General features: G+C 40.3%; 1 protein-coding gene across 1 annotated transcript in view; it reads left to right on the top strand.

Moving 5' to 3' along the window:
* LOC109912099 (mitochondrial glutamate carrier 1) overlaps nt 1–27,645 on the top strand; it is a 147,097-nt gene that overhangs the window by 63,762 nt on the left and 55,690 nt on the right. Inside the window, exons 5-8 of the mRNA XM_048607286.1 lie at nt 7,770–7,860; nt 19,762–19,880; nt 21,748–21,931; nt 26,919–27,073. Coding sequence (XP_048463243.1) covers nt 7,770–7,860; nt 19,762–19,880; nt 21,748–21,931; nt 26,919–27,073 — 549 coding nt within the window. The remainder of the gene's footprint in view (nt 1–7,769; nt 7,861–19,761; nt 19,881–21,747; nt 21,932–26,918; nt 27,074–27,645) is intronic.

Below are 27,645 nucleotides of genomic sequence, written 5' to 3'. Positions count from 1 at the left end.
GAAAGAACGCAGGCCTACAGCCAGTGAGACCAGGGTCGGACAAAAAAAATTGCGTGGCTTAAGGAATAGATGTCGAACAGAATGAGCACAGTGTTACATCAACCTACGTACAGTCATAACATGCATGGATCCTTCACAGCAGTCAAGATTGTCCACAGTTCTAGCATCCAAAGATGTATCACACCAAGACTCGAGAACATAATGGCATTCATCAAGGACAGACAGCCAGTGAGCGATTGTTGCAAGAAACATTTTGAGGATCTCCTCAACTGAAACTGAGTCCTTGAAATGAGTTATCTTGTCCACATCCCACTGCATGCTGCATGCCACCATCTCCGCACAACCAGATATACCATTGAAAGCACACTGTCCGGTTGCATAATGATCTGGTATGGCAACTGCACTGCCCAGATTGTTTTGAACTACAGAAGGTGGTGTGCACAGCCCAGACCATCATGGAAGCCAACCTCCTATCCATGGTCTCCATTTACACTTCTTGTTGCTGTGAAAAGGCTGCCAGCATCATCTAAGACCCCTCCCACCCTGGTAATGCTCTCTTCCAACTTCTTCCAGGCAGATGATACAGAAGATTGAACACACACACCAACAGGTTCAAAAACAACTTTTTGCCTGTCATTATGAGACTGCTGAATGGACCTCTCTAACTTGAAATATTTGTTGATCTTGCTTTGTGCACCTTCTGTGCAGCTGTAACCTTGTACGCCTCGCTCTGTCTAAACTCTCAACAATATGTATGTCTTTGTTTGCTATGTACTGCTCACAAAAGAAAGCTTTTCATTGTACTTAGGGGTACATGTGACTGCAATAAATCAAATCAAAATCAAATCAACCTCAGGCCAACTGGTAGTTGGAAAGGAAATACAACAGTTAAGAACCGTTAAGGCTGCCAGCACAGACAGAATCACTGTTCAAGTAAATGGAGTGTTGCAGTAATAGAAGAAACCAAGTTCCTAGATGCAGCTTTAGACATTAAACGTGATTCAGTGCAATATAAAAGCCTGTAGCTTTATATTATTTATGAAAATGTATATATATTCCTTCCTGAAAATATTGACTTAAACTAATGTTTGTGTTAGAGTGTCACAGACTGAGGAGCAACCTGATAAAATTGTATAAAATTATGTGAGGCTTGGATGGCGTGGTTAGTCAGAGTCATTTTCCCAGGGTGGAAATGTCAAATACTAGGGGCTACAGGTTTAAGGTGAGCGGGGAAAACTTTTTAAAGGAGATGTGCAAGGATAGTTTGTTTTTAATACAGAGGTGCCTGGAATGTGCTGCCAGGGGAGATGGTATAAGCAGAGAGGATAGCAATGTTCAAGAGACACTTAGACATATGAACAAGCAGGGAATAGAGGGATACAGACCATGTGCAGGCAGTTAGGATTAGTTTAGAAGAGGGTTATGGTAGACACAGACATGGTGGGTTGAAGGGCCTGTTCCTGTGATGTACTATTCTAGGTAACTCAGTTACAAAGAAACAAAGCACCCTCCAGCATGTATTGTAAGCTTCCTTGTCCACAGATTTAACCACCAGGTCATGGGACATTTCACACTCCAGTCCATTCGTATCTTTGCCCAATGAGCGTATGCTTGAAATTTTCTATCAGGGGTCACTTGCAAGCTTGATTCCTCCTCCCCATTTGCCTCCAGTCTAAGTGTTGGCATTAATCTCCTCGACCTCAGGTGAGTTCAGGTAATTCAGCACAGTGTGAACCTGAACCATTGCAGTCTGTACCAGTCAGTATTGTACTCGGGTATTCTTTACCACATTGCATGTAGACAGGATTTCTGTTTCAGTTTGAAATTATATTGAAGTTAGTCATTGCTTATAATCTTTTTTTTGATGAAGTTTACGTTTCATTCCTTGTTAAAGGTACTTGAGTTTTTATATGAATATGCAATTGGGAAATGTATGCAGAGTTATTAAAAAGGAAGTCATCAATTGTAGATGTGAAAATACCTTATTTGTTTTCTTTCAGAGAACAAGAAAATATGGGCACTCAAAAGACCAGTGCCACTTTTAATGGTATGGTAAATGCATATAATGAAAGACCTTGTTGCAATACCCTATCTTGGGGGAAGAATGGCAGTATTGAATAAATGCTTTTTGTATGGTGTGGTGAAGGGATAGTTTTGGAACAGGGCTCATTTTCTTACTAACTGGGTGTTTTTGCATGGAGCTTACTCACATTTTTCAAAGTTGATGGTCTTAGTGTATCCAGCTGTTTTAAGCCCATGTCTGAAGTTTGCTCTTTTTAAATAAGAAGGTACATCTCATGGAGTAGTGACATTTTAGACTGTTGCATTGATCATTTTTTAACGCTTGTTTTTTTTTTGCAGCAATTAGTCATTCTTGGGTTATGGGCAGTGATGATAATGTTCCATTTTTTGCCCAGTCCAAGTTGTCTTGCTCAGGTGATGGGCTTTCATCTCTGAACACTGCAGGGCATCCTTGCAATGAGCATGTCTCCACAGTGGTGTGAGGGAAATCAAAATGCTGACTTTTTTTTACATTTACACACCGGGAGTGGGCGCCTCTGGCTAGGCGAGCATTTGTTGCCCATCCTTAACTGCCCAGAGGGCAGTTAAGAGTTAACCACATTGCTGTTGGTTTGTCACATGTAGGTCAGACTGGGTGGGGATGGCAGTTTCCTTCCCTAAAGGACATGAGTGAACCAGATGGGTTTTTCTGACAATTGACAATGGATTTGTGGTCGTATTAGGCTGTTAATTCCAGATTCTTTATTGAATTCAAATTCCACTATCAATGGCGGGATTTGAACCCATAATATTAGTTAATTTATAGGAGCAGTGATATATGTCTTTGTTGGAGATGGCTTGGAACATGACTTGGAAATTACACTTCAAGTGGTTCAGGCCATCTGGCATCCCTGAATTGCTGAAGCACAAAAACACCAGTCCCCAGTAGGTTAAATGATTCAAAGTTTTTCAAGAGCTTTTTTTGAAAATTTTGTATTTGTCTAGTTAAATTGGGAATTGCTTTTTGTCAATCCAAAAGGACTGGTTAAAAATTGAAGTGTCAATGTCATGAAAAAGGGAAGTTGTTTAAAAATGTTCAAATATGACATGTAATGTAATGGAACTGATTATGGCACATCATATGAACATTTTTTGTTAATGTGAGAGTGCAAACCCCTTTTTGTTGTTTTCTCTCCAATCTCTCCTGTGACCGGTCTGAAAACTAGTTTCCAAACCTTCACAATCCCCGTATTTGTTGCACTAACTGCTGAAGGACCTCCAGCAATGCCTCATCATCACATCACTTCTAATTTATCTTCCTGTCTGGAAGGCAAACAGAGTTTTCTCGAATGAGTTAATGAATTTGGTGACATTTTGAGATGGAAATTGGGTCCTGTATTTCCACATCAGTAAAGCCTCATTGCAAGACTTCGAAGTTAGCTGGACAGTTTACTTTTTAAGCTGCAAACTGAGAAAAGGAAGCATGGATGAATAGTCTTGGAATCCATCATTTGTAATTCATGGTTGGATAGTAACTTCCGAACAGCATTTTGTTCTTGCTATTGTTAACAGTATTGAAATAGTCATCCATCAGTGAGCGACTAGTGGATCTTGCTAAAACTCAACAACATCGTGGCAGGAAATAACCCAATTTCCATCATTTGCTTGATTTGGTTGTTCTACCAATTATTGACTGACTGATGATGAGGGTGGTCTTTTCCCGTCCTTAGCTTCCATTCTGTGTGATTTCCTATTTCCTTGTTCCTCATATACCCTACCATTGAAAGAACAGAGGGGAAATAGCTGAGGCACGCGGTGATGATTGTGCTTTATATTCCTTTTGACGTGCACTAATCTAAGAGAGACTAAGAATCAATAAACCAAGAAATTGTTCACAGTATTTTTGTTACCTGTTGTGAGCAAAGGAGAATTCCCCAATCCAATTACTATAACATTATGCATTAGAGAATAGAGAGTGGAAAAGGAGCTGATCACATTTCACACCAGTTAATTCCAGTTAGAGTGTTGAATTCAACTGTAAAAAATTCCACCCTCTCCACCATAGAATGCATTCTTGTCTAACAGTATGTGAGAGACACTGGCTCTCCAAATTCCATATTGTCTACCATATTGTTCCATGTCCAGCTACAAACACATGTTTGTAACTGACTGTTCATCCTGTTGTATCTTCTCTGCTGTGAAGAATTTCCTGACCCCTAATCGCATGATGTTGACAAGCCACGCCATGCCATAGGACTTCGAAGCTCAATTGGCTTCTGTGACCACACTACCCCCTAAGAGTCTGTGATTTTAAAAAGTTCCCAATGAGATATTCACTTCAAAAATGCTTTCCTTTTATCCTAGACATCGCTACCCTGGTTGATCTCATTGAGTATTATGTGATGCTGCTGCTGTGGAAAGTTGCATGTTAACCACATTGTTGTGGGACAGCAAGCTTCCTTCCCTAAAGGAGGTTACTGAACTACTTGGATTTTTACAACAACCTGATAGCCTTAAGCTCAGTTTTACTCATTCTAGATACCTATCTGCTGATTTCTTTCAAAGTAAATTTAAATTATTTTTCTGTAAGAATGGGATTTGAATTGATGTTCTCTGCATTTTTTGTTCCGCTAATACGTCTGTTGCCCTTAACAGTGACTCTGATTTAAGACCAGTACATTTTTGCTGTATAACCTGAGTTTTTTTTTAAGATTAAAATTCTAATGCGCTTAATTTGGAAGAGGATTAAAGTTGTTTTGGGATTCTTCAAAATGAGTCACAGCAGCTTGCTGTGCAACAGAGATTGCTTTGTCCCTGTTGTTTTTGAAATGCATTTCCAGAATGTTGCCTTCCAGGAACTTTCTAATTTGACGCCTGTGCAGTTGACAGACATTCTGGTCTGGAACCCCTCTGAATATCGTGTCTTGATGCAGCAGTACATTGAACCAGGGAGTAGCAGATGTAGGTTTTCAATAAGTTTCTTTGACTCGCTAAGTCCCTTTTCCCTCCTGTCCTGTTTTTCCCAAGAAATTGGACCGGAAAAGACTCTCTGATGCATCCAGCCTTTCCATTATCATGTGATCTTTGTAGAACATCAATCCCATTCTAGATTATGGAGGCCACAGGTGGGAATAGGGCAGTTAATGGGTCACCAAAAGCTATTATTGAATATGACTCCATCACAGTCATGAGCATGCTATTTCCAGATCCTAACTGCTCATTGTGATTTTTTTTTTAAAGAATGCTTTTCCATATAATGCTTCTGTTTCTTTTGGCAATCAGTATAAATTAATGTCCTCTGATTCTCAACCTTTCTGCCAATAGAAGCAGTTTCTCCATTTCTAATCTGTCCAGACTTCTCATTATTTTGAATGCTTTTATCAAATTACAGAATTACCAAAGTGTTATGGCTCAAAAGGAGGCCTCCCAGCCCATTGTGCCTTTTCCCCATAGCTTTGAAAATTATTTTTATCCAAACAATCATCCAGAACTCTGCTTAACACCTCAATTGCACCTGCCTTCATAATGCTTCCAGATATTGCATTCCATACTGTAACTACTCGCTGAGTGAAAAGGTTTTCCTCACTTCACACTTGCTATTTAAATCCAAACCCTTGTGTTCTTTTTCTTTCTATGAGCAGGAACAGTTTCTCCCTATCTAGATGCTTCTAATTTTGAAAACATCTCCTCTTAGCCTTTCTCTCTGTAAGATGAACACTACAAATTCTTCAATCTATCTTCAGAACTAAAGTTTCTCATCTCTGGAACCATTCTTGTAAACTGCTTCTACACTCTCCCTAGTGTTTCACATCCTTCGTATAATGTGTACATAATACTGTACGTAATATTCCATCTGACATTTAAATGGGGTCTTGTACAAATTCCACATCACTGCCTTGCTGTTATACTCTATGCCCCTACTGTAATACCAGTGATGCTATATTTTATTTATTGCTTTCCCTACGTGCTCTGCCAGTTTCAATGATCTGTGCACATAAACACCTCTACTGCATCCCCTATTTTAAATTGCCTTTGAATGTTCTTCCTACCAAAATGCATGACCTTGCATTTCTCTGCATTGACACTCATCTACCAGCTGTCTGTTAATGTCTATTTGGAGTTCCACGCTGTCCTCTTCACAGTTTGATTCTTCCAAATTTTGTGTCATCCGCAAACTATTAATTTATCCCCGTACATCAAAATTCAGATCGTTAGTATATATCAGGAAAAGCAAGTGTCCCAATACTGACCCCTTGAGGAACTCCACTGCAAATGACCTTCCAGCCCAAAATATATCCATTGACCGTTACTTTCTTTCCTATCATTTAGCTAATTTTGTGTGCATGTTGTTACTGACCCTTTTATTCCCTGACCTATACCTTGCTTCATAAGCCTGTTGTAATGCAATGCGTCGAATGCCTTCTGAAAGTCCATATACATCACATCAGTAGCACTACCCTCGTTGAGCCTTTCTGTTATGACGTCAAAAAAGCTCCAGCAAGTTAGTTAAGCGTAATTTCCCCTTTAGAAATTCATACTGACTCTTCCTGATCAACCCACCTTTCTCATATAACTCCTAATTCTATCCTGAATAATTATCTCTAGAAGCTTTTCCACCACTGAAGTTAAACTGACTGGTTCTCCAAACCATCTCTTTCCAATTGAGAGTAGCCCTAGTTTCTTCTATCTATTTTACATAACTTATAAAGTCGGTGTTATAGTCCGATATCAGGACCAGCCCAGTTCGAGCTGTGCTGTGCTGTGAAACTGTTAAGAGTCTCGTAATGAAGTTCAGCAGCTCCAACAAACAGAGTGACAGTAACTTCAGTAATTTTAAGTGTTGTACCTAATTCTGCTAGGATTAAACAAAAAGTTGAAAAAGGCTATACAGAAATATACGTATATTCTTAACCAGTTTATTTTAAACCATAGGGCAGTTGAAATAATTTGCCTTGTTTATATAAACAATACTGAAGTCCCATCCTTGCAGCTTTCCCTCATGTTCATTGCTGTACTTGGCAAAGTTTGTCAATTGGTGAAAGGAGGAAAATTGAAGCACAATATTGTTCTCCCTCCTTCTATCATTTTCGTTTCTAGGTCTGTATCTAACTAAGAGTTGAAAATGAGGCAAGCATGAAAATTTGGAATGATGACAGTCCTGACAATCAAATGCTTTGTGCAGTTTGGAGCTAAACTATCATTTAACCTTTTTTTTAACATATTTGTTTATTTATCTAAAACGCTTAGAAGTATTAACAATTAAATGTACATATTTCATACTTGCAGTCTAAAATTGCTTTAATTCTGTGTTCATGTACCAGATTGGGTGCTGCCACTTAAATGTGTTTGCTGGCTAATATCCTGCTAGCGTGGAATCATTCTTTGAACAGAAAGAAGCTGAAAGTATACAGTGTCATTTAGGAAGTAATGAGTCAGAATGCATGTCCCTCCATAAAATGTTTTAACACTGAACAGCTCATTTACGAACTACATTCCCTTCCAAAGCTTTCCCTTACTAACTGTACATTGCCTTGTTCTATTTCTGGCTTCTGCAGTCTGCTGCCTTCAATTACTGCTTTCATGCAATGTTTAAAAGTTGTCACTGTGGAGTTGCAGAAGTTTAAAAAACTGTATACAGTTTCAGTTTGCACCCTTACGCTCCATATTTCTGTCATATTTTGATCGTAAGTTGGAACTTTAGAAAGAACATAGTGTTTTTAATAACTGGAATATTTTTCTTTTCTTCTCTTCCATCTACATCACTCTAGGCGCTGCTGTGAATCTTACCTTAGTTACACCTGAAAAGGCCATAAAGCTTGCTGCAAATGATTTCTTCCGTCACATGCTTTCCAAGGATGGGTGAGTAGAAGTTTTTTTTAATCACTCAACATAAAGGGGCTGGCAGGGAGAAAGAGATTCCTCACTTGAAACGTAGTTAAATACAGCAGTCAAAGTGTGACAGAACTGACTGACCGCTTTTGAAATTGAGCATCAAGCTCTTCGCTGAATGAAATTCTTACCAAACACCAAAAACAATGAAGGTTATGAAATGATCACAGCTGGTTCAGGCTGCAGCGCTGATGTGTTTTAGAAGTATTACCCATTTTGATGTTAAATGTGCAAGCATCTCAGCATACAAATGCTCCATGGCGGGGCTCAAGCGGCACAGTTATAGTGTCCTCACCATTGAACCAGAAGGTCCAGGTTCAAGTTCCAGAGGTGTGTCATAATACATCTGAAAAGGCTGATTTAAAAATATCTACAAATGCTCCGTGTTATGAACTTGCACCTGCAATGCGGTGTGTCCCAATAATGTTTTGTTCATCAGTGCCACGACACAATGGGGAGCAATTCCTGCAGGTGTAATGTCCATGTCAGAGCTGTGACAGTTTAAGATCAGAGCTGCTTTTAAGTATACAACTGTGCTTTCCATTCCTGAATTATGCATTTTATTTCTTTTAACAAGCGGTGTCTTACAAATATTTCCTTTACCACAAGTTGATGTGGGGGTAAAAGTATTAGTTGCAACTTTGCAACTGCTCAGAGAGCAACCATTTTAACAGTCAGGTTCTTGTAATTGTCAAAAATAATTGCTGAAATGTTTATAATGGTTTGTTTCAATGTTGTTTCACCTTGAAATTTGTCATTGTCAGATATGTAGACAATAGTGAGTTCCCAGGTCTCGCCAAAATGTTGAACATCTATTCCACGAACTGCTGGAATACGGGCCTTTAGTAACTCTGCTTTCAATTACCATAGTTTCCTTCTGTGTTCAAAATTGATTTGATAATGATGAATGTTATTGTCCAGTTTTAGTAATGATGTCGAGTTTTACTTAATCTGTGTTTCGTAGACGCTAGGCACGTAGATTATCTGTTTGGCTGTGCCACATCACTCCAACAGAAAGGATAGCCTAACGAGTAAACCCTTGAGTGAAGTTCGAGGTGAAGTGCTCGGTGATGTGAGTGCCCTTACCACTCTGACTCAACAGTCGAAATACAGCCCATAGCTGCTGCCTTTCCCAAGCCCACCATGAGGAGCTGAACAGCCAGCACTACTTTCATGACCTTTGTACCTGCCACCAGCCCATGCCTCTGCTCCTAGATTCTCAGTGCCTCACTTAACCAGATGTGCAGAACTTTGGCTTCAGCGCTGCCTCTGCATGCTGTGCCAGTGTGACCTAATTACACACGGACCACACGGTGCTGTCATTCGCACAGATTCACTCTGGCTCGGGGACTTTTCTGCTGATATTACCTGCTCCAGAGGTGTGCCATGACATGTCTGAACAGGTTTTGTTTTTTTAAAAAACTAGCAGATCCAAAAGGTGCCTGTGGCACAGTAACAGTGTGCCTACCCCTGAACCAGGAGGCCCATGTTCACATCCCATCTGCTACAAAGGTTTTGTTTTCTTTATTCGTTCACAGTATAAGAGCGTTGCTGACCAGGCAGCATTTATTGCCCATCCCTAATTGCCCAGAGGGCAGTTAAGAGTCAACCACATTGCTGTGGGTCTCGAGTCACATGTAGGCCAGACCAGGTAAGGATGGCAGTTTCCTTCCCTAAAGGGCATTAATGAACCAGATGGGTTTTTCCAACAATCAACAATGGATTCACGGTCATCATTAGACTTTTAATTCCAGATATTTGTTGAATTCAAATTCCACCATCTGCCGTGGCGGGATTCAAACCCAGTCCCCAAAACGTTATCTGGGTCTCTGGATTAACAGTCCAGCGATAATACCACGAGGCCATCGCCTTCCCTTGAAGGTGTGTCATATGATCTCTGAATGGGTTGAATTTAACAAAAGCAGGCCCAGGGACTCTTCTGGTGCAGTGATAGTGTCCCTAGCTTTGAGCCAGGAGGCCCAGGTTCATGTCCTGCCCAACCCAGTGGTGTGTAATAGCATCTCTGAACAGATTGATTAGAAAAACAAATATATAAATCAGACCTAGAACTGTCTGTCCTGGCCCGGGACTAACCTATGTACATCACAAGTAGTGGTTCTGTTTTGCTGTTCGACAGTAAACAACGGTCCTTGGTTCCGAGGAAGGGTCACCGGACCCGATACGTTAACACTGTTTTCTCCTTCACAGATGCTGCCAGACCTGCTGAGCTTTTCTAGCAACTTTGTTTTTGTTCCTGATTTACAGCATCCGCAGTTCTTTTGGTTTGTATTAAACAATGGTCCTTTCTAGTTATTACAGGTAGCCATCTTTACATTCAGATATTCCATTTCACTTGATAAAGGTTTGCAATTCAGTAAATAATGCAATATTGTTTTTGAAGTACCCATTAAAAGGAAACGGCAGAAGAGCTTAACAGAGATTGTCTGTCTGTTTCCATTGTGGAAGACAAATAATATTCCAGATATACTTCCAAATCAAGAGGTGAAATGGAGGGAGGACCATAAAACAGTTACAATCACCAGGGTTAGGATGCTGAGGAAAATAATCCCTAAAGGTTAACAAGTTACTTGGATCTGAAGGAACCCATACTATAGTCCTAAAAACTACTGCAGAAATGGAAGGTGCATTGATTGTAATTTGCAACATTCCTTTGATTCTGGAAAGATCCTGTCAGATTGGTAAACAGCGAATTTAACTCTTGTATTCAAGAAAGGAATGATACAGGAAGTGGACAAATTACAGGCCAGTTAGCCTTACATTTGCTGTGGGAAAAATGCTAGAATGTATTATTAACAAGGTTTTAGCTTAAAAGATCTTAACACAGACAGATTCATCATGGTTTTGTGAAAGGAAAAGTCATACTTCATTAATTTATTAGAGTTCTTTGAGCAAGTAGCAAGTAATGGCAATAAAGGGGACCCTGTAGATATGGTGTAATTGCATTTATAAAAGGATACCAGGCAAACTGTTGGAGAAAATGTGGAAGAAAAGAATTGATTACCATTTATAGAGGCAAGATTTGATCAGGGATAGCATCGTTTTGTCAGAGGGAGGTTATGCCTAACAAATGTGATTGAACTTTTTGAGGTGGTGATCAGGTGCATCGATGAGCTTAGTGCAAATGATGTAGTTTAAATGAATTTCAGCAAATCCTTTCTCAAGGTCCCACATGGGAGTCTGATAAAGATGGGATCCGGGTAACATGGCAAGTTGGACCCAAAATTGGCTTCGTGGTAGGAGACAGAATGTGATGGTAGATGCTGTTTGTATGATTGGAGAACAATGTTCAGTGGTGTACCACAGGGATCAGTGCTGGCACCCTTATTGTTTGTGATACATATAAACGATATAGAAGAAAATGTGAGGATTGGGTGCAGTGGTGATAAGTAATCTTGCAGATGAGACAAAGATTGGCTGGTGGATGACAGCGAGGAGGAAGTCTTGGGTTACAGTAGAATATAGATGGATTGATCAGATGAGCAGATGGGGAGCAGATGGAATTTAACATTGATAACTGTGAGGTGATGCACTTTGGAAGAAGGCACAAGACAGAGGAATAATCAATGAATGGAAAGATACTGGGAAACTCAAGAACAGGGATCTTGAGGTGCTTGTCCATTTGATGCCTGAGGATGGCAGGCCAGATTAATAGGGTCATTAAGAAGACATATGGGACATTTGCCTTTATCAGTTATGGCAAAGGTATAAGAGCGGGGCGATCTTGTTAGAGCTGTACAGGAATTTGGTTAGGCCACAGGTGGATTACTGTGCAGTTCTGGTCATCACACTATAGGAAGGATTTGGGAGACATCACTGCACTGGAGGGGTTGTAGAGGAGATTCACCAAGATATTGCCTGGGCTGGAACACTTCAGCTCTGCAGGAAAGCTGGATAAGTTCAGTTTTTTTTTTGTTGAGCAAAGAAGGCTGAGGGGGACTTGATCATGGTGTGGATCAGAAACAACTGTACCCCTTTATTGAAGGGTCAATAACAAGAAGACATAATTAAAGTGAGAAGCAGAAGGTATGGAAGAAATTTGAGGAAAACTTCTTCATTCAGATGGTGGTGGGAATCTGGGATACACTGTCTGGAAGGGTATTTGAGGCAGGATACCTTACAACCTTATATGAAGAAAAGTTCTTGGAAGGGCACTTGAACTTTCATAACATTCAAAGCTGTGGGCTAAGTGGTGGAAAATGACACTAGTGCAGACTCGATGAGCTGAAGGACCTCTTCTGTACTGTAGGATTCTCTGCATGATAAAGTAGTGATAAGGTGGCATATCAATGATTACTATACAGTAACTGTAAGTAAGACCTCAAGGTGTTGGGGTAGCATGATCATGGATGAAGGATTGATAGCTATAGGCAAGGATTAGAGATAAATGGGACATATCTGCTTTCGCAAAATGTAACCAGTGGAGTGACAGTGCTTCGTGCTGAGGGCTCCACTATTTGCAATCAATATTGATGACTTAAGGATGGAACTGGATGTAAAGTCACTAAATTTGCTGATAACAAAAGATAGCTAAGAAAATAAGTTGTGAGGAGGACAGCCATGTAAAAATATTATAAAGGGACTTTGATTAAGTGAGTGGTTAAAAACATGGCAGATGATGTATAATCTAGGAAAATATGACGATGACCACTTTGGCAAAAAGAATAGAAAAGCAATATGTTATAGAATAGAATAGAATCGATTCCCTACAGCGTGGACACAGGCCCTTTGGCCCAACAAGTCCACACCAAACCTCATAGAATCCTACCCAGACCCATTCCCCTGTAACCCACCTAATCTACACATCCCTGAACACTACGGGCAATTTAGCATGGCCGGTCCACCTAACCTGCACATCTTTGGACTGTGGGAGGAAACCCACACAGACACGGGGAGAATGTGCAAACTCCACATAAACAGTCACCCAAGGGTGGAATTGAACCCAGGTTGCTGGCGCTGTGAGGCAGCAGTGCTAACCACTGAGCCACCGTGCCGCCCCATTTATTTACATAAAGATGAATGCTCTTTGGTGTAGAAATATATATGTGTCCACAGAGAACTGGTACGCAAGTACAGCAAGAGATTAGGACTGCAAATGAAACATGGTTGTTTATTGCAAGTAGAATACGGTATTATAATAGGGTGGTTTTGCTACAACTGTAAATGGCATTGGTGATACTCCAAAATGAAGTACTGCATACAGTTTGGTCTCCTTACTTGAGAAAGGATATAACAGCTTTTGAAGCAGGTCAGAAGAGGTTCGTTTGATTGATTCCTGAGGTAAAGGGATCATCTTGTGAGGAAAGATTCGATGGGTTGTGCCTGTATCTGTTTAGAGTTTAGATGAATGAGAGGTGATCTTATTGAAATATACAAGTCGCACAAAACCTATAGAAGTCTGGAAATGGTTGCAGGCAGGGATTCTTTTTTAATCAAACATGCAGGGTAGAGTGTCAATTGACATTAAATTGTCTCTCAAATATCAATTAGAACAGAATTATTAATGCATAATTTTAAGGGGAACAAATGCAGCAGTCCTATTTTTATCAAGTCTGCACAATCATCCAAATCATTCTCAGTTTTCCCAAGTATCTGAGAAGCACATTCTATCAATTCCACACAGAAAAATGGGCTGCAGGTTCCAGATGGAAAAATACAAAATTGAAAACCTGCTTGAGGAGTATTAGCAAATTCATTCTCCACATTAAACACTTTTTGAGATGTTGGGCGTCACTGATTAGACCAGCATTTATGGCCTGTCCGTATTTGCCTCTGACAAAGTGGTCATGAGTTGCTGCTTTGAATTGCTGTGATCCATTTGGTGTCAGTACATCCAGAACGCTGATGGGGAGGGTGTTCTGGGATTTTGACCCAGTGACAGCAAAGGAACGGTGACGTACTTCCAAGTCAGGAAGGTGGATCGGTTGGAGAGAAGCATGCAGGTGGTGATGCTCTCATGTATTTGATTCTTAACGGCCCTTTGGGCAATTAGGAATAGACGATAAATGCTATCATCACACTGACTGCCAGGTTTTAAAGAGAAATTACCAGAGGGCATTAGTTAATATCTCAAATTTTATGCATTGCAGAAAAGAGTCACCTACACTCATCTGCATGACAGACTAAGTGTTAGCTAATTACTTTACTGAACATGACATAGATTAAATGGTGCTCAGATTGATTTTTTGAAATTGTGCCATTCTATCTGGGCACGAGACCATTAATAAGCCACTGTTTCCATGGACACTTAATGTGTTGTAAACTGGCTTTCCACTTTAAACCTAGTCGTTGGAAGGAGACAGGTAAGGTGCAATGGCAACTTTAAACTTCGTAACTACAATTTGTTTATTGGGCACAGTTTATTATAAATACAAAGATATTAGGATATTCAATTATTATCGTGAATGCATCAATTAATAAAATATTCCAAAGCAATGAATCTTCATCCAAATAAATTAAGCATAAGTTAATATCTATGGGACATTGCTTCAAAGCCTAGATTTATTTCTGTATGTTTTCTGTCTTGGATATCTCTGGGGATAATTTTGATTAAATACAAGTATGTTAATTGGCTTTATTGAGGCAGTTATTTTGACCTAATCACACATTGATAATTTCTGGAAGGTATCAAATTCCAATATGTTTAGTTTTCTTCATTTTATATAAAGGGCATATTTCATTGCCCGTGGCATAAACTGAGGAAAATTGAAAAAATGAAAATTGAAGTCACACAGCAAGCTTCTCTACAATCAGCTGTTTCATTTTAATTTTCTCAGTTTTTCTTCTTTATTGTTTTGGTGCAGTACAGGTTCGATGCAAAAAAGCGTCAAAATTGGCTAACATAATTTTTGGTCTCTTTCAAGGGAGCTGGAATATAAAGGAGAGGAATTGATGCTTCAGTTGTACAGAACCTTAATCAGAACCCGTTTTGAATACTACATTCCATTTTGGGCATTTCTCTTGTGTGAGGGAATCAGGAACAAAAGGGCAGAACCTTTAAATCAGAGCTCAGCCTTTGAGAAGTGAATTTTACAAAAAACCCAATGAAAATAATGACCCACCCCACCATCACCACCACCACCTGGGATTGATTTGGTGTTATGTAAGGATATTAAAGATATGGATCAGAGATGGCTAAATGGAGATCACCAGCATCTAACTGAATAGTGAAGTATTAGCTATTTTCCTGCATTTTGTGTCTTCACATAAGAGTGAAGGGAGACTCTTGAACTGTTCAAAAATCAGGGGTCATCCATTTAAAACAAAGATGAGGTGAAATTTTGTTTTCCGAGGTCTGCAACTACTCAGAACTTTCTTGGTTGTCAGGGGAGGTGAGAATGTGGACCACCCATGATCTTCTCAAATGATGAATCAGGCTTGAGGAACCAAATGGCCTCCTACTACTCCTCATTATTGTGGTCTTTAAAATTGGTAAGCCACTTAGCTTTAGACTTCAACACAGTCAACACCAATTTTTTTTTTTTTTTTTGCACAGTTTCTACAAACATATCTTACAGTGAGAAATCACTGAGTGGTGAACAGGCATTGGAGATCTGGCTGATAGTCATACCAGTCCCACTTGGATACCTCAAGTAGATGTAAAATTGCACTGGTAACTTAGATCCAAACCAGAGTAATGCTATCACTTAGCAAATTATTGCCAGTTCCTCAAAATCAGTAAATTCAATCTGACGGCATTTTAAAATGGATGACTGCGATAGTATGACCAATCATGTAAAGCAATTTGCTGTTAAACAAAGGGATTTGCAATCATATAATTAAGTCTTAATGCATGTGTGCTGGTGACTTGAAAATGTGAAAAATCAAAACAATTTATTGAGCAAAATTTACTTTGTTACACCAGTGCTTGATAGGAATATGAAGATTGAGGACATTTTAAAAGAAAGAGGACGGATGTAAGATGAGCTGCCAAGATCTGCTGCCCTGGTGTGTAGTGGAAGGATTCCATGCAATGACCATCTGGTGGTAATCCTTACAAATGGAGAAATAAGACTAATAAAGTAATTGTCAACCAGAAGCATGCAGGTCATTGGGAATATCTTCTTTTAAATATAAGACTTAAAGAGCCATTAAGTCAGAAAGTAATAGCAATGAGTAGTGGCAGGCTTTTATGTTGAAAACCTCAGGTGAATTGTACCAATTTATTTGGTAGATTAGCTAGATAAAGAGAACTGAGATAAGTTTATTGATCTCAGTCTGACAAGCAGTATGAGTGTTAAAATTGACATCAGTTTTGTTGAAATACAGTGTAGAAGTGCCAGGTTGCGTGCATTGAGTATTCCCAGTAACCTATCCTGAAATGTGTATATTTTGCAGCTAAATCCAATGATCTGTCACCTGCAAGTGCCCCACATGAATGAACAGCTTGCCCACGTTCACCAGCCAATTTGTGGGTAATAGCAGCTAAACAAAACCCACCTGTCATGTCATCATTTTTTGTCAAAGGGTGGTCATCCCTATAATGGACTTCTTTTATGATATAGCCAAATAGTGTCAGATTCCAAGTTTCACGAGAGAGCAAGCTGATCTTTAATTGGCAATAGCTGAATGTCCTCCTGTTTTGTGTGGAGGCGTGTGTTTGGTCATCTTAGTCAATGTTGTAGTGATGTAGAAATCGTTTTCTGCTGTGGAGGACCTTTGTCTTTCAGATGTTAAGCCCAAGCCTGTTCTCTCTCTCATAACTTTGTGAATATATTGATGATGGTTTGGATTTTAACCTCCTGAGAGTGCACACATGCACAAGTACAATGCCACAGCCTTGTTTGACTGTTACTTGCATGCCCATTGGGTCTATGGTCCACTGGTGAGGATCACAGTTTGCATGCGGCATTCAGAGGTTGGTGTTGAATTTCTGTAGGCAGCCAGCTTTGAGGAAATCCATAATCTCTTCCCCTCGCCCCCAAATCCAGTCAAAGCAGAGCTTGTGAAGCCATGTGTAGTAGTTGCTGCTACTCTCAGCATTTTCTTTGGAGTTGTCTTGCTGTGCAGATCATGTCCACTGTGCCTTTGGGTGGAATCCACATTGTGACTCCAGGAGCTCTTTAGCCAAAGGGAGGAGGCAACTGAGGAGGATGTTTGTAATGACCTTCCTTGTGACAGTCAGTAGGGGTACCCCTCCTGTAGTCACTGAAACTAGTCTTGACTTATTCCATGAAGGTGATCACAGTTAGTGTTGCAGAGATGCCTTGCTCTCCGTTTCCCAGATGAGATCATGCATTTGTGCCATAGGCATCCCTTTGTGTATTTTAGTCGAAGAAGTGGCTTGGTTCTGTGTGACCACATCTTCCTAAGCAAACCAAACTGTATAGCAGTACCCCAAAATTAGGAGGCATAGATTTAAGGAAAGAGGGGAATGATGTAAAAGGGACCTGAGGGGCAACTTGTTCATGCAGAGCATGGGGAATGTATGGAACAAGCTGCCAGAGGTGGGTACAATTACAACATTTAAAAGGCATTTGGACAGGTACATGGATAGGAAAGGTTTAGACGGATATGGGTCAAACTCAAGCAAATGGGACTCGTTCAGTTTACGAAAGATGGTTGGCATGCATGAGTTGCATGGAAGGGTCTGTTTCCATGTTGTATAACTCTGTCACCCTCTCTTCTAACTGCAAACTGTGGAATGGATACGATATCAGAACCCGAATTGTTTGTCTGAAAACACTGCTTCCCACTGAGCATCACTTAATATATTTTGTATGAAGATTTTTTTTATGCTTGATGGCTATCCAAAACATCTGAACTAGATACAACTCAGTAGCCAAGTGTGAAACTCATATAAAGCTAGGAGGTCCCATCTTCAAAATTCAGTCTTTACTGAACTAATTCATCTCTGATATTACTGGTGACATTTACCTCCATATACAATGTGAGTATAATCCAATGGTACTGCCCCGATTGCTATCAAGTGACCCCTCTGGAAAATGTTTATATCCGAGTAACAGTGAAGTTATGTTTGACATTGAAGGATATAAATGTTCCGAGTCAAATTGGCTGCAGATATAACGAGACTCCTAAAAGAAGCATGCATGGTACCGTGCTGTTGTGGCTGCCAGTGCAATGGTGCATTAACACACACAAACAGGTGAATAACATGATAAATAAGGCATTGAAGATTCTAGAATGAAATAGGAGCAAATTACTGCAGATGCTGGAATCTGAACTAAAAACAAAAAATGCTGGAGATCTCAGCAGCTCGGGCAGCATCCATGGAGAGAGAGAGCACGCTAATGTTTCGAGTGTAGATAACTGTGCATCAGAGCTGAAGTATGGAGGGGGCAGCATTTATGCAATAGTTGTGTGGAGATGGGGGGGGGGAGGGTGTGGAATGATGGAGGAGTAAGGATGTTGATAGGTCAGATTAAGTGTTCGAAACGTGAGAATGGCAGATCAATGGCGTGTCTGACTGCCAGATGGGAAAGAACATACATTTCACTGGAGTGGGGGATAGGGAGGGAGGGTGACAGAGACCATAACAAGCAAAGCTAAAAGAAAGGGAAGGAATGGGTTCACAATTTGAAGGTATTGAACTCCATATTGAGCCCAGAAGGTTGCAAACTGCTTAGTTTGAAGATGAGATGTTGCGCCTCCAGTTTGCGCTGTGATTCGTTGGAGCATTGCAGTATGCCGAGAATAGACACGTGGGTATTTGAGCAAAACACTGTGTTAAAATGACAGGCTTTTTTTCTTGAAGGGTATAGAATTCTGTAATTTATTAGGGAAGTATATCCCCTGGGTGCAAGGTATAACCAACTAAGAATCTGAGGAACTTGTGTGCTGTATTAAATATCACTAAGGAATAAATATGGTGAATTAGCACATTGCAAAGCTTTATATTGAAATACACTGAGCTCCTTTGACACATCAGCCCAATGGTGATCCATCACCCACTAAAAATGATCTCTCCGGGCATGCCATAAGATTTTTCATTTCTGATGAAAAGCAGTCTATACCAGAAGGCTGCTAGCACTCTGGGGATTTGGTCTCGATGTTCTAATTGGCTTTGGTAAACATGTATTTTTCTTCTACATTTTAAAGATAAATTTAAACTGAAAAAAGAGACTTTCTGTGCAGGTTGGCCATTTTTATAAAAAAACAAGTCAAGTCAGCTGGAGCTTTCTATTGTGAATGTGCAATTGTTTCTCCTCCTTCTGTGGACTGTGATAATATTTTTGTTTGCTTTTTGATCACCTGAGTGACTTTGGGTATAGATATTCTATTATACTTGGTCCTTCAACCAATCTCAAGTCACTTCTTACAGTTACATATCTGATATTACAGTGATAAGAATGTGTTTTGTGTACACAAAGTTGTATTTCAAAATATAAACTCCAAAAGGAGCTACTTTTGTGACTGAGATGCTGGCTTCTTCAAAATATCTGAAACTTGCATAGCTGGTTGAATAGATAGGACACTGTCCAGCCGATATTGAACCTAGTGCAAATTTCAGCTCTGATTGATGGGTCATAAGGTGCCCTGCTTCAACAGTTCCAAATGTCTTGTGGGACAAGTGTGCAATGCAAAATAGAGCATTGTTTGACAATAAATTCAACGTTTTCAAGGAAAGGTTTGTACGTAGTGTTTTAACCCCTGCTGTGCCTCTGCTTGAAGCTACTGCTGTGTGAAATAAGTAGAACTCAACATCACTGTCCTTCAGTGTAAAAATAGAATTGCAGAAATGATCCCATTCCATTTCTTAAAAAGACACTTAGCAGAGCACGCAGACAGCTAGATTTCATTTGAACCTTCAAAGCTATTGATGTGGCACAAGCAGTTCAATTTTCAGTGCTTATTTGCAGAATCATTGCTGGCTCTTTTTGCTTCCCTTTCTAGAAAGCAGTTAACCTTGATCAAGGAGATGCTGGCTGGTTGTGGTGCTGGGACCTGTCAAGTTATTGTAACTACCCCTATGGAGATGCTGAAGATCCAGCTGCAGGATGCAGGACGTCTTGGTATGTATCACTTGAAAAGGGAAGTCTGCCTAAAATAATGATTCCAACCCTTCGTGGAGTCTCCATAAACGAAAGATTAGTTTCTTGGACTTAGCCACTGACAACTGAAATGTAAAATTGTGTAGGCTATGAAAACAAATGGTACGTGTTTTACGTTTCCTGTGAATGCTTTATATTGGCTTTAAAATATCTAAGATGGGCACAAAGACTTTTTGAAAAAGCGAAGCGGTTTAAAGCAAGAGGTAGTGTGAAGTATTCTTTCAGAATAACCGGAGTTGGCTACTTTAACAGCAACACATTCATGTCAATCTCAGAAGGATGTTTCAAAGTAATTTTTGATATTGTTATGGACCAGACCAAACTCCTTCAAAATATATCAAGGAGCTAGCCTAACTCCTAACTTTTATCTTATTTAAGGCAAGTGTAAGGTGCTGTTCCAGATGTCATTTTACTAGTCAAACCACTAGGCTTTAAGCAAAACACACGTCATTCTTCCGCCACAGTTAAAGTACAGACAAAAAAATTTGGCATACTTTAACTCTATCGAAATACTTAACAAAATAATATATATTATTTAACTTCTAATCATCAACATCATAAACACACCCTTGGTGAAGGCAAATTCAGCAAAACAGATGTTCTCACTTGCTATCTCCAGTCCATGATCTTATTGAATGGTGGAGCAGGCTCGAAGGGCCAGGTGGCCTGCTCTTGCTCCTGGTTCTTGTGTTCTTATGAACACTGAAATAAACAAGCTAGCAGCAGAGAAAGAACTCAAACTTTTAGCTGCAGCAGAGAGAGCTGTATCGAGCAGCTTTAACCCCGCCCTCAACTGAAAAGTAAAACTAAAACCCTGGGTGTATGTAAGCCTGACTCCATCCACTCCTGCTTTTTTTAGTTGGTCACTATTCAACTACGAAGAGTAACATTGCCAACCTGAAGTCCACTCATTTGCATTTCCAACAAGGATTACTTTGTACTTTGCATTTTGCATGGTATCAGAAGTGGTTCTTCTGTTTCAGAAGTGTTCAGCTGAAGCTCTACTATGATCTCAATCAGAGACAATATACTCTGAATTGACGAATGCTGGAAGTTGAGATCTTTTTATACTCTTTATGTGTGAGTAAGTCTGGTGTCTGTCCCACCAAGGATGTTTGGAGGGGGACTGATGTCTAGCTTTTATTGTGGATGGTCAAACAGTATATGAATAATAGCTTTATAATGGCAAACTGCCAAGATAATCACAGTTGTAACTAACTCCTTGAACCCTGCACTTCCTCAGTAACTTCCCTGCTGTGCATCTTAATTACTAATGAACAGAACTGTCATTGACTTTTGAACATGGATCGTTGCATTACCATATTGAACGTGTAGAATTAACTCCTCTTTGACATTGCCAAAATGAAATTTATCAAAATGAATAACACCTTTTAGGGCAGTTGTATTTAATGCTTTCCCACTGGTTAGGCCTTTGTTAAATACCTGATTACATGCTCAAAGGGGTACGATTTAATTGCTCAAAATCTTTATAATTAAGATGACAGGGAGAACAAGAAATTAGGATACAAACTCCTGATCTGTGCGACCGCACCAATCTTGAGTGAGAATGTTAATAACATTACCTGTCAAGATAGCCACCTCTGAATATCCAATTTAGTGTGTAGGCCACTTTGACTGGGTATCTGTGGATGTGTATACCTGTCAGAGTCTGCACCTTTATGGACAGGACAGGAGGAGGAATGAAAATTGGAGGGTCAAATAATGATACCTCTTTGACACTGAAGCGTTCTTCTGTGCTGCATGATATGTCTTGCTTAACTTGTTTGCTGTAACTGACCTACTTTATCTGTCTGATTAATTGCAATAGCCCAACAGAAGCTGATGACAGCCCAGTCAGCAACGAGTTCCCCCGTGGAGAACACCATCTCCAGTGCGAGTCAAACTACCTCCACCATCAAATCCCCACAGACTGCTACACAGATCACCAAAGAGCTGCTGAGGAGCAAGGGAGTTGCTGGCCTTTACAAAGGCTTAGGTGCAACATTGCTAAGGTAGCAAGCAGTATTTGACAAAGTGTTCATTAATCGAAACAGCGTGCTTGTGACTGAGCTGACTAAGGCAACAGAGTTATGCAAAAACAATGCATTTAATTAGCGCCTTTGATGTACATGAGGACTGGAAGGCATACACAAAAAGCAGGATCAAAGAAATGAAAGCCGGATGAAGAGAAATGTTTTTGGGAGGGGTGATCAAAAGTTTAGCCCAAGAGATGAACTTTTGAGGAAAATCTTAATGTCGGAGAAAGGGAGGAGATTCCAGAATCTGTGGCATAAGTAGTGAAGCAAAGGGTGTGGAGACCAAAAGAAAAGAGGTTGTAGGACTGGAGGAGTTTCCAGAAATAATGAAGAGAGATCTAAACATAAGAATATGAATGTTTCATTTGAGGCAGTGGGTCACTGAGTCAGCTGGCAATAATTTCCAATGCCTGGCTGTGCCAATGAAAAGCTGGCAGCCACAGCCAGAAAACACTGCCCCAAATGGCTGCAGTTCAAAGACTGTCATCAAAATACTAGGCTGAGTGATTCATGAAATGTAGTCACGTTGAAGATCAACTAACAGTTCAAGTGCTTCTCAGCAACTGGATGCTAGTACCGTGATAAGTCTTTTCAATAGAGAGTTGATAAAAGGGCTGAGTTGTAAGCACCAGCATTTAGATTTTAAAAATAAGCACACTCCATCAGCATTGAAACCTTATCAGATTAAATGAGCTTGAATTGATTGTAGTTAGTACATTAAACATATTGTTTGATGAGCCCGATTGTGAATTTGAGGAGGGATACCAGTGTTGAGTCAGCCTTACAAATGGAAAATTTCAGTGCAACACTCTTGTGTTTGCCCTTCGTAATAAGCTTCCCAAGACGATCTCCAGTAATCCAGCAACGTCGATCAATGCTCACCATTTTAAACAATCAAACAATTCCACAAAAATCAGCAGAAAAATGAGTGAAATTGGAGGGTGTGAAATTGATTCACTTTTAAAGGAGTAAGTGATAGTAGGGAATTGTCATTTTGTTCCCAATTTTTTTCTTAATTTTATGAGCCCCTCTGATTCCTTGTTTTAAGTGATTCTGTGGATCTTAACTGGTGTTTTATTAAGTGGTTGTTTTCGTCAAATGAGCCTTGGCAGGAAGTGTTTAGCTATTTGACTCTATGGGCCATCACAGCGGATCTTGGCAAGAGTAGGAACTTTGGCCAGGCTTTCTGTTCCTTAGTCAATGGGTTCTGAATGTGCACACAACAAATCTATTCCATCTGTGATCAATCTGAACCTTCCCAATGTCCAGTATATGGTTTTGGATATTTTCCCTCAAGTCAATCAGGAAACTGATTTTTTTCCTTAGAGTGCTAAGCAGTTGTTAGTAATTTTTTTATATAAGATTATATCATGCCTGATTAATTGTTTGTTTGTATTTCATTTTGATGGCACAAGTGTGCCTTGAGTATTGGTTAGGGTATATATGGTGAATCAATTAATCATACTCCCAGCTCCCAATCTGGTGCATAGGGCAAAAACTGAATGGAAAACAAGATGACTCTCCCACAGAGATAGTAGGAACTGCCAATGCTGGAGAATCTGAGATTTGCTGAAATTTCCGAAGAAGGGTCTAGACCCGAAACGTCAGCTTTCCTGCTCCTCTGATGCTGCTTGGCCTGCTGTGTTCATCCAACTCTACACCTTGTTATCTCTGATTCTCCCGCAGCATACTTAAAATCAGTGAGCAAATACTACCAAAGTACTTTTGTTGCCTAGTTATGGAAATACGTTGGATGAGGTCTAGTAGATATCCCTTGTTTAGAGGGTAGTAAAGTAAAATGCAATTAGTGCACTGTGTTGACAAAGAAAGACTTTTCCTTATCATTAGGTGATTCAACAGCTATTTGGCTATTGGATGAATTCACTGGTGGTAGAAGATTCCATTAGTTATATATTTAAGGTTCACATGAAAACTTTCCTTGTTTAAGTTGTTCAATATAGGAAATGGGAAAACGGACATGTTATAGAGAGATAATTAGGCACCTACAAATTTAATTACCCCCATATGGCTGTAACCCCTATCCTAACTCTAACGAACCTGGGCTCAAAAGGAAATGATGCAAAACCACCATAACTGATTGGACCACAAAGTACAGTCAGGTCCTTTTCTCATCTTTTCACACTGTTTGCTATTCTAAGGTCATCCTGGAACACAAAGAAACTGTCTGGCTTCTTTTATATACAGCAAACTATCTTTTTAAACCCTTTCCCACTGTGTACTTTATCCTACCTCCAACAACAGGTTCAAGGAACTCACGGACTGCTTTATCACTCTGATTAAAACCACTTACCAAGTTGCTTCTGCCACTTTCCTCCTTCCACTAGCCAAGCTTCTCCGAAGTTTCACCTTTACCGTTGCCCTGAGTTTCTATTTTCCTTTAGTTTTCTCATCCCCTCTGAGAGGTTACCTTTTCCATTTCTTGATGCAATTACACTGCTCCCATGAAGCTGCTCACTATCCAATTCCCCCTCCTCTCCCCACAGCTGATATTAATGATTCTCTTTTGTGCTGTTGCTATCTCCTTTAAATCTGATGTTTTCATCAGATTCCTCAAAAAGGCACCCCTTAACCCCTTTCGCCTGGGTAAATACCATCCTATCACCAACTTCCCTTTCCTCTTCAAAGTCATTTAACCTGTTGTCACCTCCCAAATCTATTTTTCCTGGAATTCCAGTTTTGTGTTCCTACCACTGTAACACAATGGTTCTTACCAATGTCACAAATGACATCCCGCATGGCTATGACAAAGATTAAAGATCCTTCCTCATCCTCCTCGACCTGCCTGCAAACTTCGGCAACTTCTCCCGACATCCAGCCATTCAAGCGGGTGGTATTGCTCTTGTCTGGTTCATTAAGAATATACAAATGTACAAATTAGGAGCAGAACAGACCATTCGACCCCTCATGTCAGCATGGTGGCCCAATGGTTAGCACTGCTGCCTCACAACACCAGGGACTCTGATTCAGTTCCACGCTCAGACAACAGTCTGTGTGGAGTTCTCCCTGTGTCTGCATGGCTTTCCTCCAGGTGCTCCAGTTTCCTCCAATAGTCCGACGATGTGCAGGTTAGGTGGATTGGCCATGATAAATTTCCCTTAGTGTCCAGGGATGTGTAGGATAGGTGTGTTAGCTGTGGGAAATGCAGGGCTTACAGGAATTGGGTAGGGGAATGGGTCTGGGTGGGATGCTGTTCGGAGGGTTGGTGTGGACTCTTTGGGCCGAATGGTCTGTTTCCACACTGCAGGGATTCTGTGGAATCTATGGATGTCTGCTGCACCATTCAATAAGGTCATGCTGACCTGTTTGTGTTTCAAATTCCGCACTCTCCTCAACCATCAAGAATTCTTGAATCTCTGCCTAACAAGTATCTATTCACCACTGTCCTTAAAGTATTCAATGACCCCCACCTCCAGCCTCTTCTGAAGCAGAGTTCCAAAGTCGCAGAACCCTCTGAGAGGAAAAAAAAATGCCCCTCATCCCTCTTCTGAAAGACTGATGTAAATTTTGAAACAGTGCCACCGAGTACTCGACTGACCTGCATTCTTAGCTATAGTGGCTTCACCTCCATCTGTTTAATGCTTGTATCTCCCAAGGATCTTTCCTTGTACTTCTCCTCCTTATCATTTCTTTCCTGCCCATTGATGATATCATCCAAGGACACAGCCTTAGTTTTCAGATGAGTACCGATGGGCGGCACGGTGGCTCAGCGGTTAGCACTGCTGCCTCACAGCGCCAGGGACCTGGGTTCGATTCCACCCTCTGGCGACTGTCTGTGTGGAGTTTTCACATTCTCCCCGTGTCTGCGTGGGTTTCCTCCAGGTGCTCCGGTTTCCTCCCACAGTCCACAGATGTGCAGGTTAGGTAGATTGGCCATGCTAAATTGCCCGTAGTGTTCAGGGATGTGTAGATTAGGTGGGTTATAGGAGGATGGGTCTAGTTGGGACGCTCCAAGGGTTGGTGTGGACTTGTTGGGCCGAAGGGCCTGTTTCCACACTATAGGGATTCTATGATGCCATCCAACTCTAACTCACTACCACCTCTCTCAACACGCTCCAAGGTTGTTAAATCATGAGACTGTTTATCCAGAATCCAGGATTTGGATGAGCAGAAATTTCCTTCATTTAAATATGAGGAAGAATGAAACATAATGTTAGTGCCTGCTTTAATATCCCTGAATCAATTCTATCTTATTCCCAGGCAACATCTAAGGACAAACCAGCCTGTTTGCAACTTTGTTGTTACATCAAGACCAAACTGTCGGTTGGGTTTCTGACCATGCATCTACACCAATCATGAAGATCACCTATTTCCATCTCTTTATCATCACCTGACTTCTTGCCCCAACTCATTAGCTGCTGAAACCCTGGTTCATGCCTTTGCTACCTCACGTCGATGATTCCATCACAATTCCTTCCTGTGTCCCTCTGGCTCTAACTCTGTTTCCTCCTTCAAAAGTTGCTGCCCTAAGTATTGCCTTATGTGTTTGGTGTTGTAGTTTTGCTTTTTCATCTTTCTGTAAAGAGCCTTGGGCCTCTGTGTTTTTTAAACTTGAGAAGACCAATATAAATACGTTATTGCTGATCAGTCGTCTTTTGTATTGATTTTAACATACTTCAGTAGATGTTGAACGTTACGTGCAGCTCAAGTCCATCACACTTGAATAGCTGTTCTCTATCTTTTCAGACTTTTTAAATACTAACTGTAATAAGATGTCTTCTATCATTACAATTATTTTAATTGTTTTATCAAGTAAATCTTAAATTGAGAATGAAATACCTGCAGAAACTCTTCTGTATTCAGTTTGAAATGGGTCACATAGTCGTATGCTGATTTCTTTCTAAGTTACTTAAACAAGCTCTTTTTTTAAAAAAAAAGAATACATTGAGATAAAAGGTTGGAAGTGCTGCAGTGTATCTGGTTAATGCTGTTCTTTTATTTAAAGGGATGTTCCTTTCTCCATCGTCTATTTCCCACTCTTCGCTAACCTTAACAAACTGGGACAGAAGAGCCCAGATGAGAGAGCTCCGTTTTATGTATCCTTCATCAGTGGTTGTATCGCTGGCAGCACAGCTGCTGTGGCAGTGAATCCTTGTGATGGTAAGGCATTATTTGCATTTTCCCATGGAAATGTTGCAGGAAAACCTGCTTTCATTCATGTCTGACTGTCCTGTTGCTCTTCATTAGTCTGACCATTAATATCTCTAGAACGTAGGAGCAGACCATTTCGCCCCTTCAGCCTAGATTGTGGTTGATCTGCACTTCAATACTATTTACGCAGATAAACACTATATCCTTTGAAACCCTTACCTTTCAAAAAAAAATCTAGTCATGGAGCTTGAAAGTTCAAATATATCTGTAGATGTCAATCTTGGTGTCTCAGTATCTTTCTCTCTTCCCTGCATCTCCTATATGATAAGAACTCAGATCTTGTGCTGACTGGTGAGCCTATATTCCTGCTCAACATCATAATTGTTTAGAAACTACTGAAAACAATATTAATAATAATAATAATAAGAGATAGTAGGAACTGCAGATGCTGGAGAATCTGAGATAACAAGGTGTAGAGCTGGATGAACACAGCAGGCCAAGCAGCATCATAGGAGCAGGAAGGCTGATGTTTCGGAAGGGTCTAGGCCCGAAACGTCAGCCTTCCTGCTCCTATGATGCTG

This window comes from Rhincodon typus, chromosome 17 (genome assembly GCF_021869965.1).
Source record: "Rhincodon typus isolate 14 chromosome 17, sRhiTyp1.1, whole genome shotgun sequence".
NCBI lineage: Eukaryota > Metazoa > Chordata > Chondrichthyes > Orectolobiformes > Rhincodontidae > Rhincodon > Rhincodon typus.
Note: the sequence above shows the minus strand (reverse complement) of the source record. Positions and strands in the feature narration are given on the sequence as shown.